The 14,295-nt window shown below is 40.6% G+C and overlaps 2 protein-coding genes across 4 annotated transcripts; one reads left to right on the top strand and one right to left on the bottom strand.

The window, feature by feature from the left end:
• The first annotated feature begins 554 nt into the window (after window positions 1-554).
• LOC119077526 lies at window positions 555-2,503 on the top strand. Its single transcript, XM_037184752.1, has 2 exons — window positions 555-1,772; window positions 2,312-2,503. The coding sequence occupies exons 1-2, from the start codon at window positions 600-602 to the stop codon at window positions 2,420-2,422; spliced, it is 1,284 nt and encodes a 427-aa protein (XP_037040647.1). The 5' UTR covers window positions 555-599; the 3' UTR covers window positions 2,423-2,503.
• A 2,848-nt stretch (window positions 2,504-5,351) lies between these two features.
• Window positions 5,352-12,473, bottom strand: LOC119077303 (transcription factor Sp2). 3 transcript variants are annotated; one of them, XM_037184468.1, is made up of 8 exons: window positions 12,095-12,472; window positions 11,795-12,045; window positions 11,548-11,697; window positions 10,219-10,410; window positions 9,949-10,136; window positions 8,724-9,881; window positions 8,502-8,657; window positions 5,352-5,421 (listed from the first exon to the last, which is right to left on the bottom strand). In XM_037184468.1, exons 2-8 carry the CDS (start codon window positions 11,933-11,935, stop codon window positions 5,367-5,369), a joined length of 2,040 nt encoding a protein of 679 aa, XP_037040363.1. In that variant the 5' UTR covers window positions 11,936-12,045; window positions 12,095-12,472; the 3' UTR covers window positions 5,352-5,366. The 3 variants fall into 3 exon arrangements, with proteins under 3 accessions (XP_037040363.1, XP_037040364.1, XP_037040362.1); XM_037184469.1 differs by having other exon boundaries at window positions 10,219-10,398; window positions 11,795-12,473; XM_037184467.1 differs by having other exon boundaries at window positions 11,795-12,472.
• Window positions 12,474-14,295: the final 1,822 nt, after the last annotated feature.

The following is a 14,295-nucleotide window of genomic DNA, read 5'->3' as shown; positions in this document are numbered from 1 at the left end:
GCAAACACTCTCTAACACACTTTCGTTTCTCCTATACAACACAAAACACCTGGGCTGATTCAATAACAAAATTATCTTTTACCGGCAGGCTGTTCTTTGTTGGTAAATAAACTTTTGTGTGTGAGTGCTCAGTGTTCGTTTCATGAATCAATGTGTGGGTTTCATATTTCACAATGATAAAAAAGAAAAAAAACAACTCTGTGACCTCAAGCACCAGGACCGGACCGTAGGTTACAATTGCATTGAAGGGCGGTTGGAGACCTTGTGTTAATCTGATGAGAGATCAATTTATTGTACAATTAGCAGTCAGTACAATCAGGTCATCGTCACTGGACAAGATGACAAACATGAACGGACATTTGTAGTCCTCAGCCGGCACAAGTTTTTGAAATACACACAAGTCAGAGAGAGCCACCGACGACTCTAATATGCAACAAAACGACCTCTATAAGCATTGACAACCAGACAACGTAAGATAAAATGATCGGCCTGATTTTACTCGGAGTCCCATGGGCCCCTTAGCCAATGACGGCCCTGACAACCACCGTTGAAATCTCAGTTTGTTTATTGTTTCCGATCGGTAAGCACGTAATTCCGTCATGAATTTTCAAAATTTGAACGAGGATTGTGTCCGTCACATATTCGAGTTTCTGGACTTGGACGATCTGTATGCCATGAGCAATGTGAGTAAACACTTCCGTGATAATGTGAATAAAACGAAACTGAAACGGAAATGTGCGCTGACCGTTGACACACCGACTGCCTACAATAAAATTCGAAAATTCCTGCGCCGAATCGGTCATCACATCGAAACGATTAAAATCGTCGAAATTCAACGGGACAGTCATAATTTGTCGTATGTGTACCAAGTGACGCAGTTACTGCAATCGTACTGCTACAATGTGAAGCATTTGCGAATCGAACATTTCGGTGGCATTAGACTGACCGATTTCGAGCAGCACTTTGATTTGCAGACATTAGAATTGGAAAATTCATCGTTGTGCAGTTCGATGGTGCCGTCTGCGTCTCAGCAGCATGACTTTAACATGACCATCAATGCATTGACATTGAATACATGTACCAGCGGTGATATACTCATACTGTTAGACTATTTGAAAATGAATCCAAAGTTGCGTCATTTGCGCTTGCTAAACTGTTGTCTATGTGCGAACGAGACCATGACCGGTCTGTTTAACGATGTCATCATATCGTCACTACAACATCTGCAATGTCTCACACTGGACTACAGTGTGAAGTGTACGAATTTGCAGCTGATCGCCGATCTGCCTAATTTGAGGAAATTGTTTTTGCTTCACTTCAACGAGAACAAACTGACGAAACTGTTCGACTGCTATGCGAATAAAGAGCAGTGCCGCCTACAAGAGATCCACTTCCACATGTGTACGATAAGTAACAACAGCATTTACGAGTCGTTATCGAAAATCAAGTCGTTGGAAGTGTTGGAAATGTGCAAAAACTTTGGCATGACCAGCAATCACTTGAACATAATGTCGGCATGTAAGCAGCTGACACACCTACGCTGTTTCGATTGCATTCAACTTATAAACGACGAAGGTATCTGCAATTTGGTGGGCAATTGCGAGAAATTGAGAATGCTTGCAGTGTACTGGTGCACGGGCGTTACGCTGGATACGGTCGATAGAATTGAACATATAAACAAATTGACGGGACGGCCACATTTTACGTTCAAAATTGGTGGACGAACGGGTATCAACTGGAATGACAGTGGACCGGTTCCGAGCATCAGTAAGGTTTGTAGTTTCGTGATTTTGATTCATTCGGGGAACATTAAATTAGCACGGAGAGTAGTTGGAAGTTACGGCGAGGGGAAGATCACTCTATATGGGAAGTGTTCCCTTAGAAGCATGTAGCCTACGAAGTGTGTGGTCTAAAAAAGTCTGCAGCCTAAGAAGTATGTGGTCTTAGAAGACTGTAGTCTCAGAATACTCCCAAACACAAGTCGGCGCCACTGCTGTAGCCTCAGAAGTCTGCAGTCTCAGAAATATGTGGCCTAAGAAGTGTCCAACCTTAAGAAGTATGTAGCCCAAGAAGTCTATAGGCGAAATAGTCTGCAGCCGAAGAAGTCTATAGACTATTGTGTACGCACAATATGTTCTGATTTTTACCTAAGGTTTCCTATCCCAGACCGAGTTCATTCCATATTTCCGTTCGTTCTTCATTCATTTTTCAAGAACGATGTCCCGTGGCTGCACTTCCTATTTTTCCTTCCAAATAACGGAACCGCCATCCGACCACTGGAATAACCTAAAATTTTATTTTGAATTTTCAGATCGACCGATCCACCGATACATTCACTTTCGAAGCGACGAACGAGAACATCACCTGCCAGACTCATCGTCACAACTGTTCCAGTTGGCCGGACTCTCCGTCAGATCATTGATGAAATTGCTGTGTCGTTGGTGGCATAAGATTTTGTAATTATCAAATACACAAGCGAAAAACACAGGAACGTTGTCCTTAATAGGCGTGATGTCCCTCTGTGCGCCTCCATCCTCCAATCACTGGAAGTCGCCTACTTCACGAGTCTCTCTTTGCATTTTCCCCCTTTTTCTTCTACATTTCCTTCTTTCGCACGAGATTTACATAACTTACCAGCACATAATCCGGAAGGCTCTCCATGTCTATGTCCATGTCCTCGTCCATATATTGTTCTACATCTTCGCGCATCCAAACGGTTCGGTTCATTTATGTTCTCTAATGGATCATTGGCCTAGTGATACTTTAGATCGCTGAACGAGAGGCATTGCCTTATCGGAGGGAACATGGGGACTTGAGCTCCAAAGTCAAAGGCTCATGTCCAAAAAAGTACTCCGTGTGAGAAACAAAATTGATTTTTTTCAATTTTTCCTTGGTTTATTTGACAGTTTGCTCTCTCACGGCTCTCTCACGGAGTACTTTTTTGTTGAGTGGAATGGGCACTTTATGATAAATTAGAATAAATCCAACAATTTGGAATAAGAAACATCGCGTCTAGGTTCTGGTCCTAGTTTTCATTGACAGATGCAGCAATGGCAACTGTCGATAAAGAAATTTCCAACTTTATTTAGCAGTTGCGACCATTTCGGCATGAAAACAAGGACCAAAACACGTTTTCGATGCCTCTTTGGTTTTCAACCTAAGTCAAACTGTATTTCAATACACAATTTCAGCTTAACCGAAATTGCGTTATGCTCAAAACAAACGAGGCATTGAAAACGTGTTTTGGTCCTAGTTTTCATTGACAGATGCAGCAGTCGCGATTTTGAATAGAAAAAGTTCTAACTTCATTTGACAGTTTCGAATATTTCGTCAGGAAAAATAGGACCAAAACACGTTTTCAATGCCTCGTTTGTTTTGAGCATTACAATTTTGTTTGAAAGTTACAGCAAGGTTCAGTGGACTTCTTGACTGAACTTCTGCTGTAATTTTCATAAAAAATTGCGAGCAATTTCGGTTCAGTTAAAATTGTGTATTGAAATGCAGTTTGACCTACCGACAGCCGCCAAGTTTTTCTCTCTCTCGATCTATTCAGACATCAATCGTGAAAAATATTTGACATTTCTCATTCGTTTTGCACGAGTTAACCTTTAAAGGTTACAGTACCCAGTTCCAAGGTTCTGAAAGAACAGGTTGAGACAACTCTGAGTTGATCACAAGGGCGGTGACACAAAATAGCGTCAACGGCTGCGAAGTTTATATGTAAAATGGAACTTAACAAAAACAAAATTCTGAATTTTCGAGAAAAATATTTTCTTCAAGTTAATTTCTCACACTATCTGTTTATAAAATTTGGTGTCAACCGCCTTCGTGGTTGTCTTAACCTGTTCTTTCAGAACTTTACACAGTTCACGAGAAAGCGCAAAATCCATTAAAGAATGTCTGAAAAAGTGGGGTTAACCAAAGTTCTGAAAGAACAGGTTAAGACAACCACGAAGGCGGTTGACACCAAATTTTATAAACAGATAGTGGGAGAAATCAACTTGAAGAAAATATTTTTCTCGAAAATTCAGAATTTTGTTTTTGTTAAGTTCCATTTTACATATAAACTTCGCAGCCGTTGACGCTATTGTGTGTCACCGCCTTCGTGATCAACTCAGGGTTGTCTTAACCTGTTCTTTCAGAACGTTGGGGTTACCATCGGATTTACATCAAGCCAAGCCGGATTTACATCAAGCCAAGCTTGATACAAATTTGACAGATGGCTCACACATTCTCTGTCAAACTTTCTGTAAGCATTTTTCTTGGATCTATTTTTGAACCATTTTTCAGACATTTTTCACGACCTGTGTGTGTACCCATCTTTAAGTATCGTTCCCACTTAAAAAGAGCACTCCGTTTAGCCTCCGTTTACATGACAGTTGTAAAATAGAACAAAAGAACTGTCACGCAAACGGAGTGGAAATTGAATTTATTTCAATTTTTTACTCCGTTTACGTGACAGTTCCTTTGTTCTATTTTACAACTGTCATGTAAACGGAGGCTAAACGGAGTGCTCTTTTTAAGTGGGAACGATACTTGAAGCTGCAATCGCAGTTCACCGTTTTGGGTCTTCGTTTAGACAATGCGCATGCTCTCTGTGCGCATGCGCAATATCTAAACGGAGACCCAAAAAGGTGAACTGTGCTGGCACCTTTAGTTGTTGAATTGAAACGACTCTCGCATTGTATTCTGATCAATTTGACTTTTTATTTTCAAATTCTTGCATGATGATTGCAATTCTACAACATTTTCATTTCCAAACTTCTGGCTTTTTTCTCGGTTCATTTATGACACCCATTTTATAAAGTGCAAAAAAAAGGGGAAAAAATTTGCATCGCGCGCTATCTATATTATGTTCCATATAATTTATTATAAATATGACAAAAATTGGAAAAAATAATAATTGGAAAACAACAACAAAGATAAAAGACGAGAGAAAATCAAAACTGAAGAAGGAAAATATTGTACACCGGAGAAACGATAAGAAATTTCAGCTTAAAATTTATATATTTTCTCTCCCAATCTCTTCATACGTTCACTCACTCACTCACTCACTCACTCACTCAATTATTTCTTTTTGCTTTTAAAATTTATCATTTTCCACTTGTTTCTTCTTAAACTTAAAGTTTCTTCTTCAATTTTTTAACTTAAATTTAACTTTTCTCTCTTTTCATTTCTTACAAATTTCGTTTCCACGATTTTCACTGTGATTCTGTTCTGGCTGTCGTAAATACAAAATTCGATTTACGAGTTCTGATGGCGAGAGGACGAACCGGGTTCACTGACTTTTTGTGTCGATTTACTCTATAATTACGATGAATGTGTTTCCACCTCCGACAATTTTTTTAAAAACATTTTTGGTTTACTTATTCAACTTTTGTGATGGTATACACAATGCTGGGTTGTTTGGTTTCGTGAGATCTGTTTGATGTGAGAAGAATATTCAATTAATTAGAATCAGCGGGACGATAAACTACTACAATATCTAGTTACAGTAGGAATGAGGATCTGATCAACACACAGAACAAAGAATTGGCACTTGAGGTGCAAGCAACACCATTTGGCAAAGATCAGGATACGTCAAAAATGTATGGAAAACTGAGAGACAACTCGGGATCTTTGCTCATAATCATTTCTTCCCAGAAAACTGACGCATTCTACAATGCAGCTAAGGTGACAATCCACGCGTTTAGTGGTATCGTTTGTAGCGCTGCATAAAAAAGCGGTCGAAACCGATATTTGAAATTTTTGTATGGGAATTCACATTCAAACGTTGATATCTCCGTTGCTTTTGAAGAATAAGAGCCAGATTGGGCTAGGTTTGCATCTTTTATGGAGGTTTATCGATTGGCATACTCATTTGTGTGAAATGTTGAGTAAAAATTTGTTTCAAAATATTTCACACAAATGACTATGCCAATCGATAAAACTCAATAAGCGATGCAAACCTAGCAAAATCTGGCTCTTATTCTTTAAAAACAACGGAGATATCACCGTTTGAATGTGAATTACCATACAAAAATTCAAAATATCGGATTCGAACGCTTTTTTATGCAGCGCTACAAACGATACCACTAAATGCGTGGATTCTCTGAGAGACACTAGAGGGTTGCAACATTGAAGCGTGAATCGCTCTACACTCTGTTTACTCTCCATTTACGCTATAACAATAGAAAGAGAGACATAGAGAGCACTTTTCATTGTTTTTTTCAAAAACGGTCAGTAAACGGGGTGTAGTGCGTTTCGTTCTTTAAAGTTTGAATCACACTGCATTTCATTTTCTCTCACTGTTTTTGAAAAGACAATGGAAATTGTTATTGCCATTGTTATAGCGTAAACGGAATGTAGTGAGGGATTCTTTTGAATTTCGACTGACCGAAATCGGTGCTATTTTTTCCGGGACTTTTTTATATTTGCCTAGTTAGGCCTTGGTGCCTAGGCCCCAAAACCAGTCTCAGATATTTTTGTTCTTCCATACTTGGCTGGTTGTAAGTGGCCAAAAGTCGAAAAATGGGGTTTCGTAGTCTGGATTTCATTTCCGTAAGGTGGCGAGGACACGGGCGTGTATGGGTTCGTTGGGAAGCTGAGGTCAAATACTCTTGGGGCAAATATTAACTTCATAAAATTTGATGATAATCGGCCGAAAATATGACATCAGGAAAATTTCTGAAAATCGATGTAACCTCGGTGAACTTTGATGAGAGCTGTGACCTCACCTATGCAATTATTTGACTAAATTATTACTTATTATGAATGTGGAGGACCTCAGCTTTACACCGATACCTATATTTAGTAGTTTGGCGGAGTGAAACACACAGTTTTCATCTGTTACGTAGTCACGTGCCAAACTACTAAATATGGATATCGGTGTAAAGCTGAGGTCCTCCACATTCATAATAAGTAATAATTTAATCAAATAATTGCATTATTGAGGTCCCAGCTCTCATCAAAGTTCACCGAGGTTACATCGATTCTGAGAAATTTTCCGGAAGTCATATTTTCGGCCGATTATCATCAAATTTTATGAAGGTAATATTTGCCCCAGGAGTACTTGACCTCAGCTTGCCAACGAACCCATACACGCCCGTGTCCTCGCCACCTTTCGGAAATGAAATCCGGATTACGAAACCCATTCTTCGACTTTTGGCCACTTACAACCAGCCAGGTATGGAAGAACAAAAATATCTGAGACTGGTTTTGGGGCCTAGGCACTAAGGCCTAACTAGGCAAATATAAAAAAGTCCCGGAAAAAATAGCGCCGATTTCGGTCAGTCGAAATTCAAAAGAATCCCGCAGTGCGTTTGGTGCTTAAGGCTTGATTTCCACTTACCAAAACAATACGCTGTGTGAGAGACTAAATTGTTTTTTTTTTAATTTTTGCTTTGTTTACTTGACAGCTCGCTCTCTCACGGCTCTCTCACAGAGTAATTTTTGTTGAGTGGAAACCACAATTAATGTTTACGCTACAACAATGGATAGAGAGACAGAGTACTTTTCATTGTTTTTTTTTTTCAAAAACGGTGAGTAATCGGAAGCGCGTTTCGTGCCTAATCTGCATCTCACTCCGTTTGCGTCTCTGTTTTCAATAAAAAAAATGAAAACTGCTCTCTGTCTCTCCCTCTTTTCATTATTGTAGCGTGGAAGCTTAAATTGCTCGATGAATACAAACATGGGACATCAGAGCTCATGTATCAATATGCTTCGCTCAGAGTGATTATATCGACAAATAACACCAGTTCGCTGGGGCAGCAATCGAAAATATGTCTGTCAGGTCTTGCTGTAACTTTCATGGATAATTCGGTTGACATTTCCTACTAAAATGCAGCGAAATTTGCCGACATTTTAGCGACTCTGTCCCAGAAGAAAGTGGCGGTCTTTGTAACCGGCTAATGTAAGACTTGAGACCAAAGTACATAAACCACTGTGGGACACTGCAAAGCCGGATTAGCTGCAATGTATTTGAAACATCGAAGAAAAATTTCAGAAGATTTTTCCAGTGCTTCAATGGCTTCAACACTTTAGTCTCTTTGTATTTCGGGAAAAATGTGCGGCCAGTGGACCTCATTTCTGAAGTCGCTGGAAATTCCTCATATTCGAACAATTCTCGAAATCTTTTATTGTCGACCAAGGTCAGTCAAAAAATTCTCAAATCTTCGGTCTCAACGAATTCCGTCGCCATATATATGAGAGTCAAAGACGGGCGGAACATGTTGCAACTGAATATTGAATACCCGGGATATAGACCACAAGCACGGGACAACCGAAAAATAAACTCAAATCCCAGGAGTCTGTGGCTAAGATTTGTGCCGAGCTCCGAACTGGACCCAACTCGGACAAGACTGTCCTAGCCCAAAGACCGATAAACAAAGGAACAAAGGGTCGAGTTTTTGGGCAGTTCACACTAGTTGAGACGGTGAAGGGACTGTTAAAATGGAAGGAAGTTCGTCCATGGAAATGGATAGAGAGGGAATTTTTCGAAAAAAAACAATGGCGTGACTCACCTTCGATGCTTGTTCAGGTTGTCTTTCCTTGAGAATAATTTGTGACAAAATTCACAATTGAACATTTTCTTGCCGGTGTGTGAGATGACGTGCCTCATCAGATGCTCCTTACGACTAAAAGCTTTGTTGCAATTCAATTCCTCGCATTTGAATGGCCTGCATGGTGGAAAGGAGAAAAGATTTAATTCTGAAACCAACGGTCAGCGCGACCAGTCCGCTTACCTTAAACCTAAATGCAGTTTCATATGCTGCGCCAAATGCTCCTTCCGTTTGAACACTTTTTCGCACACCTCACACGTGGGCACCGCTTCGTTGCCGGATCCGGTCTTGTTATTCTCATTGTTTGCACTCGCTTGATTTTGGTTTGATTTGTTGCTAGCTTTCCGGACCGTTGTCGTAGTGGTTGTCGTCGATTTCGTAGCCGGCGTCGATGTGGTGGACGACACTTGAACGAGTGCCGTCGTTGCCGTGGGACTAGTAACCGTTTTGGTGGTCGGCAGTTTTTTGTTCTCCTGTTTGATGCGCTGAATGGTTATGCCCGACTTTTGCGGCAGCGGATGCGTTATGTTGTTGGTGGAAACGTTCTGCAGTGTCGTCAGTTGAATTTTTCCCATCGACGTGTCGATGGAGTTCGTTGTGTTCGATGCGGGTGTTAGCGGTGGCAATGGCGCAACGAATTGATGCTGAACCGTTGACTGATTGGATTGCTCCTGTTGCTGTTGCTGAGCATTTCCCGATATGGTTTGCAGCGGCTGATGTGTGATCGTAACATTTTGTCCGCTGGACGTGGTGAAAATGCATTTCGTGTCACTGGCTATGGTGGATAGGGTGCTTGCGGCGCTTGAGATCAACTGTGCGTTCGACGTTTGCTGTCGTATTTGTGCCTGAATGCTCTGGTTTTGTTGCGGTGAAATGGATATGGTGTTGGGCAGATTGGCCGCCGTCAACTGTACGATGTGTTGGCCGTCAATGGTCGCGATCTGCTGTTGTGGCTGAATTTTCATTTGCAGGTATGCCGTGGGCAGTACGAGATTTTTCGTATCGAATTGAGCGACGATTTGTCGTTGATCGTTGCCGGCATCTTTGATGGTGATCGGCACGAAGCACTTGTTCGGCGAGAGAAACTTCAGGTCTTGCAGTGAAACCGTTTTCGGTGTGGTGGCCAGTGCAGAATTCGTTTGAATCATTGTGGTCGGGGTCTTCTGTTGCTGCTGTTGCTGCTGTTGCTGCTGTTGTTGTTGTTGTAGCTGTGGTTGTTGCTGGGGCGATGATAGAATTAAATCGAAGTTTTTCTTTTGACCTCCGGTCGCTTCCTTTTTCTTGATGGTGGCTGAGATGTTTGGGTTCGTTTTTAGCTTCAAAAATTCGTCGACGGTAGAACTGAAAACGAATGGAAAACAAGCTGAGAATGAGCCGACGAGTCACTGTGACCAACCGAGCGTTTTACCTGTTAAACGACTGTCCGAAACTCTGTGACGTCTGCTGTTGCTGATCCTGCGTTACTGGCTTAGCCGGTTCGATTTTGTAGTGAATTTGATTGGTTTTGATGGTTTGACCATCCAGCGTGATTGTGTATTGAGGCGTCGATAGTGCGGCAGTCTGTTGTGGCTGTTGGTCATTCGAATCGTCTACATTCTGAAACGATCAAATAAAATCCAGGGATCAGTACACCATGCCTTCAGCAGTGGGTCAAAAATGTTTTTTTTTTGTGCTTTACCTGAATTCCGACGGCCTGAATGATACTGCTTAGAAAGTCGGTGGAACTGCTCTGCGTCACAACTGGGTTCTGTACAACTTGCGTTTTCGTTATGTTCGTACTGCCGATCAACGATGTTTTGACCAATGGTGGCGCCGGGATCGATGTACTAAGTGGAACTGCTTTTTTGGCCGCAACATCCTTAATGTAAACCTTCAGTTGAAATGGAATTAGGAGCAAGTTTTTTGTCTTAAAATTAGAAAATGGGCCGGCATCTCACACGCTGTCGCAGCCACTGAGCTGAATTCAGAAAATCTGAATTCGTGAAACATATTTCATGGTACGCTTGCACAGCGGATATAGGAGTAAAAATCCCGATCCAATTACCGGGACATTTTTTCGGAGAAGATTCGATTACTGAGAATCGGGACATGGAGCCGAAACGGTTATGAGAGATAATTTTGATTGAGCAGAAAATGTTGTCAGAAAACGGTATGTCATGTCCATGTGAGAGGGTGTTATTCACAGACGTTAGTACAATGTTAGAACACGAACAAATGAAAAATTCGATCGGATTTTCAGAGCAGCACAAGGTGACACTTCGGTAGGGTAAGTTTTCGTTCGGTAAAATTTCGATATTCACAACCAACAAACCTACAAAGACCAAACTGTTTCTTCATCAGCTTCGCTAACATTATTTCCGTCGAAATTGTTTTTCCCGGAAGTCGGAGAATTTGGCGCAAAATTTAAGGTTTTTTGTGCTGCCTGCCTTGGAATCGATGGTCTTGCTTCGAAGAAGAATTTCTTAAGGAATTTCTGCTTGAAATACCGAACAAAGACCAAAGGCTTCGACAAGAATTCGCCCAGACCGACGTTACGTTAAATTTGAGTCGAATTATTCCGTGCCTCTTGAGCCCTACGACGAATAGATTTTCATCCGCAGTGATCCCCCTCCATGAGAATCGGCGCTCTGGTTCTCTTTCGTTAAAATGGAAACTCGTATCGCGTTTGACAGCATTCGGAGTCCGACGATTGTCGTCGATAACTTATCGAAATATAGACAAAAAATTGAGATCGAAGGTGAACTGAATATAGAGTGCCAGATGGTGCCGTGGTAGACCGACAAAAGATTTAGTTTTTCACTCCTATAAATGAAGCAAAGAGCCATCAACCCTCAACTCTGTTGATGATTCATTTTATCAAAGTGTTCGTTGCCTTGAGTGTTCGTTGCCTTGACAATGGAATGGAAACAGACCTAAAATTCTAACACCAAACGGCTGATATGCCTCAGAACTTTATCAGAATTTTTGAGTCGATAAAACTAGTTTTAGCGTAACGTTTTCCACTTACTTTCCCGCCATTCCTTAACTTTGACGAATTCAGGCAGCTCTCCAGCATTGTCTGTGCATTGATGCACGTCTCACGAAATTTTGCGATAGTTTCGACCTGTTGTAGACATTGAGCACAGAGAATTTTCGGTAGTTTGTCTTCCGCATCGATCTAAAAATCGTAAATTTTCCTTTTAGAACACACAGACTACCCGCTGGACAAAAGAAAATCTTCAAACTCTCAATGGTGAAGAGGGCACACTACTTACAACAACCGGTAAACAAACGGCAATCTTTCCGATGAGATCCTTCTTCTTTCCTTCCTCCGAAAATATGTGAGTTTTCGTTCCATGACTGGCCGTACAAAGGCGGCATAGTTCATAGTAGTTCACACAACGATATCCGGACATTGTCAATTTTAGTTACGCACAAGACATTAAACACTATTCGGTTTGCTATTATCCAATGCACAACAACAAACGGATCGACACTGTGGGCTCTTTTTTCTCGTTTTATCGGGTCTGTACCAGCATTATTCAGTACAAAAAATGAAATTCAAAACGGTCGGGAACATCCGATAAATTTACATCGATTCGACATTGCCGTTTCGGCAATCCATGCACAACATTAGTTCCGATTTGTGTTGAAAATTCTTTACTTCACAATAAATCACAATAACATCCACACAAACACACAATATGTGAAAACACAGAACGACCACAGCAGAGACACATCTTGCGCGGAAAAATCAATGAGAAAATTTAACTGGCTCCAAATTTAGAGTCGCCCAGCGGATTCAAACTTTTCATTCAAAAGTCATTCGTTTACTGATTGTTTTTGATATTAATTCACAAACAATTATGCAATTTTTAAGGGTTTTTATGACGCTGTTTTCCAAACACGACAAATGGCCGATGACAGATCTGTTTTTCAATGGGTTGTGATTTTCGCCATTTTAAGAAGAAGAAGAATGACGTTTCAGGTCTATGACGCTCAGTAAATACGCAATTTGTGAAACTATTTATGTTCCAGACATGTAGTATACGTTGAATAAATTGGTTTATTGAGTCTATATCTCAATTTCAATAGATCATTGATGTGAAAAATCAAAAAGAAAATGTTGACATTGGCGCTGGCGATCAGTTTCAACGGTCAAACCATGAACTTCCATCACAACCCATTATATTGAGAGGATTGAGAGAGACAGGCTGGGGTATGACAATTGGTAGATTTTTTCGTTTTTGTTAGGTTGAAATCCCATATACAAACTGTGCAATACCGGTAATACCTTTCAGCGCTTTCAGCTCATTACCGACAATACCAAAAATGTACCGAAATGTTTTCGAACCGGTGGCGGTTGGTACGGTCCAGTCTATTATGCTCGTAGTTCTCCAATTAAATTAAACTAAAATCTGATTCTTTTTGTAAAAAAAAACTTTGGAACGAGCAAAACAGTCCGTTCGATCTGGAATTTTGATACATTCCGCAAACCCAGTCAAATAAATCGACAAACATTTTAAATTCAAATTTAACCGATTTCTAGGATAAAATTGGACAATCAAGATCATACAGACTGTTCTGCTCGTATCACAGATTTTTGTAAAAAATAAAATCAGATTTTAATGAATTTAATTAAAGAAGTTCAGGCGTTTAATGAGTATATTATCCCATGGCCCAGCTGGTAATCGGTCAAATGGGTTGGTAGTCGGTCGAATGGGTTGTGTCTACACTAAAATTCAACTTGACCAAATAAAAAATCGAAATATGCGTACCATTGATTTTATTGCCAGTTCGTTCAAAGTGTCACACGCCTGCAGGCAAGAGACACGAGAGACACTCTTTACCAGGGGTTGCGTTCACTAGGCACGTAGAAGGAAAAAAATTAAATGAAAGATCGGCCGCTGAAACTGTCACCTCATTGCCGGGAAATATTCGAAATTGTTGTCGAATGCATCGACGACTAACTCAAGTTCTGCCGTAATTTTCATAAGAAAACGAGTTTTTAATTTTTGTCATTTGTTTCTTGCTAGAATTACTGCAATTATTCTTTTGTTCTACTGTCAAATTTGACAGTAATACAAAAAATAATAATTTGAGTCTCTTTTGCCCCGTCATGTCTTTTGTTCATTTGTGATATTCTCATATATTGGAAGTGTACTTGCAGTTCTATCGTTCAAGGATTAAAAGGTTAAAAATTGCGTCAAGGAACGTCAAGATTACACATTATTTCGGATGAGATGAGGTACCGCTTAAACAGTAGGGAAATCGTCAATAACATCTCAAAATTGAAACTTTCCATAATCCTTAAACAGACATGAAGAAGAGGGAAAGTAGTGATGAAATGTCTTTGCAAGAAACATCAGAACTCGTATACCCAAGTCATGACTACGTATCTTTTATTGACCTAGAAAAGTCCGTACATGACTTTCCCAGGTCATATCTCAGGCTCCTGAACACGGGTCAAGAAATCAATGGTTATTTACGTATCGATTGAGTAGGCCGAAAGAGTTACGTATTAAGTTTTGTATGCTTGCTAAGAGGACCGAAAGTAAAGAAATGTCAATTGAAGGGGCGAAAGCGAAAGCTTTCGCCCCGCGAATTGACAGCTTTACTTTCGGTCCTCTTAGCAAGCATACAATAGTATTTTGCATAACAAGGGGCGAAAGTAAAAAAATTCAAACGTGTGAAGTTTGCAGCCCGCGCCGCAGGCAAGGGCGGCAATCACACGATTTGAATTTTTTTACTTTTGCCCCGAGTGATGCATACTATT

This window comes from Bradysia coprophila, unplaced genomic scaffold (assembly GCF_014529535.1).
Source record: "Bradysia coprophila strain Holo2 unplaced genomic scaffold, BU_Bcop_v1 contig_235, whole genome shotgun sequence".
In the NCBI taxonomy this organism is placed as follows: Eukaryota; Metazoa; Arthropoda; class Insecta; order Diptera; family Sciaridae; genus Bradysia; species Bradysia coprophila.
The sequence above is the reverse complement of the archived record's forward strand: the minus strand, read 5'-3'. Positions and strand labels throughout refer to the sequence as shown.

Coding starts and splice junctions, on each gene's coding strand:
- LOC119077526 (XM_037184752.1), top strand. CDS start 600: ATGAATTTTCAAAATTTGAACGAGGATTGTGTCCGTCACATATTCGAG. Junction 1,773..2,311: donor CGGTTCCGAGCATCAGTAAG/GTTTGTAGTTTC, acceptor TTGAATTTTCAG/ATCGACCGATCCACCGATAC.
- LOC119077303 (XM_037184467.1), bottom strand. CDS start 11,935: ATGTCCGGATATCGTTGTGTGAACTACTATGAACTATGCCGCCTTTGT. Junction 9,882..9,948: donor TTCGGACAGTCGTTTAACAG/GTAAAACGCTCG, acceptor ATTCGTTTTCAG/TTCTACCGTCGACGAATTTT. Junction 5,422..8,501: donor AACCTGAACAAGCATCGAAG/GTGAGTCACGCC, acceptor CACATCAAACAG/ATCTCACGAAACCAAACAAC.